This window comes from Trachymyrmex septentrionalis, unplaced genomic scaffold, assembly GCF_001594115.1.
Source record: "Trachymyrmex septentrionalis isolate Tsep2-gDNA-1 unplaced genomic scaffold, Tsep1.0 scaffold7, whole genome shotgun sequence".
Classification (NCBI taxonomy): Eukaryota; Metazoa; Arthropoda; class Insecta; order Hymenoptera; family Formicidae; genus Trachymyrmex; species Trachymyrmex septentrionalis.
This window is the reverse complement of record NW_017305884.1, coordinates 19,030-22,000: the sequence shown is the minus strand read 5'-3', so window position 1 is coordinate 22,000 and position 2,971 is coordinate 19,030. Positions and strand designations below refer to the sequence as shown.

General features: G+C 31.6%; 2 protein-coding genes across 2 annotated transcripts in view; one reads left to right on the top strand and one right to left on the bottom strand.

Moving 5' to 3' along the window:
- Window positions 1–681: 681 nt before the first annotated feature.
- On the top strand, window positions 682–2,468 carry LOC108753621. Its single transcript, XM_018495390.1, has 2 exons — window positions 682–1,931; window positions 2,013–2,468. Exons 1-2 carry the CDS (start codon window positions 903–905, stop codon window positions 2,304–2,306), a joined length of 1,323 nt encoding a protein of 440 aa, XP_018350892.1. The 5' UTR covers window positions 682–902; the 3' UTR covers window positions 2,307–2,468.
- Window positions 2,469–2,508: 40 nt separating this feature from the next.
- Window positions 2,509–2,971, bottom strand: part of LOC108753622 — a 1,253-nt gene continuing 790 nt past the window's right edge. Inside the window, exons 2-3 of the mRNA XM_018495391.1 lie at window positions 2,840–2,943; window positions 2,509–2,757 (exon numbers count right to left, since the gene is read on the bottom strand). Of these exons, the coding sequence (XP_018350893.1) occupies window positions 2,586–2,757; window positions 2,840–2,943 (276 nt within the window). The 3' untranslated portion in view covers window positions 2,509–2,585. The remainder of the gene's footprint in view (window positions 2,758–2,839; window positions 2,944–2,971) is intronic.

Here is a 2,971-nt window from a genome sequence, read left to right as displayed (position 1 = left end):
TATATATATATATATATATATTAATTAAGATTACATAAATATTTTCTATATATATATATATAATATGTATATTTTTTTTTACATAATAATATACAAATTACGAAATTATCTTATATAATTTTGTTTCAAGTTTCTCCGTTTATTATGATCTTTCGAACGCCTTCGAATTGAGTTATCTAAAATTGACATGAGCTGAGTTAAAATCATAGACTTATAATCATAGACGGAGCGTTCATACGAGAAAAGCAGAAGACAACATTGGCCTAGTTTCCACTGAGGGTTTAAACCGGATCAGAATACAAGAACCAATCAGCTATACTCGAGTATTCCCCTATTATAGTCGAACGACAGAGGAATGCTCGACTGTAGTTGGTTGATTCTTACATTTTGATCCGGTTTAAATCCCTCGATGGAAACTAGGCCATTGAAAGATAGCTCTATTCCAGACATAGTTATTTCTCTCTTTCATAGTGAGCATTGGGTGGGAGACCAATCAGCTTGAGCTGAGATCATAATTCTCAAACGTCTGTCTTCGTTGTTCTCGGCTACTCCCGGCCTGCCGGGAACCGGCCAATCAGTTCACTACTAGAAAAGAAGAGAACTACTCTGCGACTCTTTCTTTCTCTTTCTATCAAGTCTTCAGCTTGCCTCGTACGAATGCTCCGTCTATCTTACAAAAGTCTATGGATTTAAGGATGCCGTGTAAACGTGATCAGATTCAGAATTCAGACTTTTAGCAGAAAATGCGATCTTACCTTATTTAGTGAATTATTATAGGGAAAATTTGTAATATTTTCTATAATTACACAGGATTTTGAAACACATTTTCTCACTGGGAGTAATGTCTTTAAACAAAATATTCTTACATAACATTAACGATTCATCGCAGTCGATATTTATCAATGGCATTTCTCGCTATGACAGATAACATTAATGTAATTTCAAGACCGAAAGTTAGATTCTGTCAATTTTCCGACAATATGCGAAACAAGATAGAGACTGTTGAAGATTCTAAACAACAATCTGGTCTGCAAACAAGTGGTTTAAGAATCAAGGAAATAGTGACGCTTAAGAAACCCATCAGAATTGTACATCCTAAAAAATTTGCAAATATTTGTAACAAAGATACATCTTCAAATAATATTGGCACTTTGTCACATCATTGTACTACATCTGGCAATGTTCGAAATATGTTTTTGTCCAATAAAAATACGCCAAAAGTCAAGAGTACAATTCTGTCTGATGCAAATGATATTCGGAATACAAAGAATAGTAGTAAAATGTTGCAACGACAGAACAAGAGTTCACAAGATGATGTTTTAAAAGACAACGCAAAGAATGTACGACAGAATGGAAAAGAAAATAAAGATAAACTATCGAATAAGTCTGTATCTAATAAAAATATAAGCGATAAAACAACAGGAAACTTTCAACATAGTGTACAATCAGTTACTCGAGAGAAATTTAAACTTCCTGTAGATAACATTCATATACCAAAAGTAAATATTCAAGATTTTAAAACATCAAAAATGACAAAGTCGCAATCTGCGTCAAGTATTATTAGAAAAACAAGAAATTCAATGATCGAAGGGATAATTCTTAATGCAAAACCAGTTTCGTCGCATTATAAAACTATGACAAAAAATAAAATATCTCCAGTCAAAAAAATTGTATCACGTAATGTGTCAGGTCCTAAAATCAAAACATCTGTGGGATCAGTTTTTCGCAAGGAACAGACTGATCCAAAAACAAGTGATACAAATGAAAGATGTATCATTGCATTGGATGTTACTACTGTACAAGATTTAACTCAACCAGAATATAACTCTATCATGTGTACTGTTAATAAGCTGAAAGAACTTAAACAGCAGAAAATTGTTGGAGACATCAATCATTTGCCATTTGCGCTAAAGAGTTTTTTAAATGGAAAGGTAAAACAAACTATATGCGCGCGCGCACACGCACACACGCACACGCACACACCCATTTTATTTGAAATCATTTCATTACAGATTTCTGCAGCACTTGATTTTCCATTAGATGAGACGCTTTATAAAAATTTGATAGATTTGAGTATAGATGAAAAACAATTGCCGTCCACCATTACACGAAGTAAGGATCCAGAACCACGGCAAAAAGATATAGTACCGCAACTTTCTCACTTCTTCATACCCGAAGATGTAAAGGAAATTTGTGAGGCTGTACATGTTAAGCTTCGGGCATCAAAAATTGACAATAATTGGAACGCCTTTAAAATTAGCAACAGAATACTCGAATGGAAATACAGTATAGATGATATTGATTAGCATTTATTTTTCTCCTATATAATTTTGTTCAATAAAATTATTTAAATTTTAAATTGTATAATATCTACAGCGCAAGTAAAAAGTTACAAAAAAAGATATCAACTGACAATACAATTACTTAATAAGAATACACAGAATACAAAGGCAATTTATTCAATATATATATATATATTTTTTTTTTAACATAAAATAAATTATTAGAGATATATTTCATCTAATTGTTTATACTTAAAGATGAGATATCATACATTTAGTCTAATGAAAAAGCATTTGTTTTATTTACTCGTGAAATGATATTTTTATTGATTTTCCATCAGAATCAAATTCTGATGGCATCGACACAGAATTGCCATAGTATCTACGTTGTAGATAAACATAGATGCGACATAAATTGTAGTAGAGACATGTACCAGCCAGTATCATTCCAATTACAACTCCAGCTATAATTATCCTATTAAAATTTCATTAGACTGGTGTTAATACATCTAAAGTATGAATTTTCCAAATGTAAATGTATTATATATAATATTTACATAGTAATCCATATATCATAGTCTTTGTAACTGCAGCATACATTTTCGTCACAGCAATACTCTGATGATTCACACAAACCCCATACGCAGTAATGCGCAGTAGTCTGGAAATATATATATACAAAACAATAT

Coding starts and splice junctions, on each gene's coding strand:
- LOC108753621 (XM_018495390.1), top strand. CDS start 903: ATGGCATTTCTCGCTATGACAGATAACATTAATGTAATTTCAAGACCG. Junction 1,932..2,012: donor AGAGTTTTTTAAATGGAAAG/GTAAAACAAACT, acceptor ATTTCATTACAG/ATTTCTGCAGCACTTGATTT.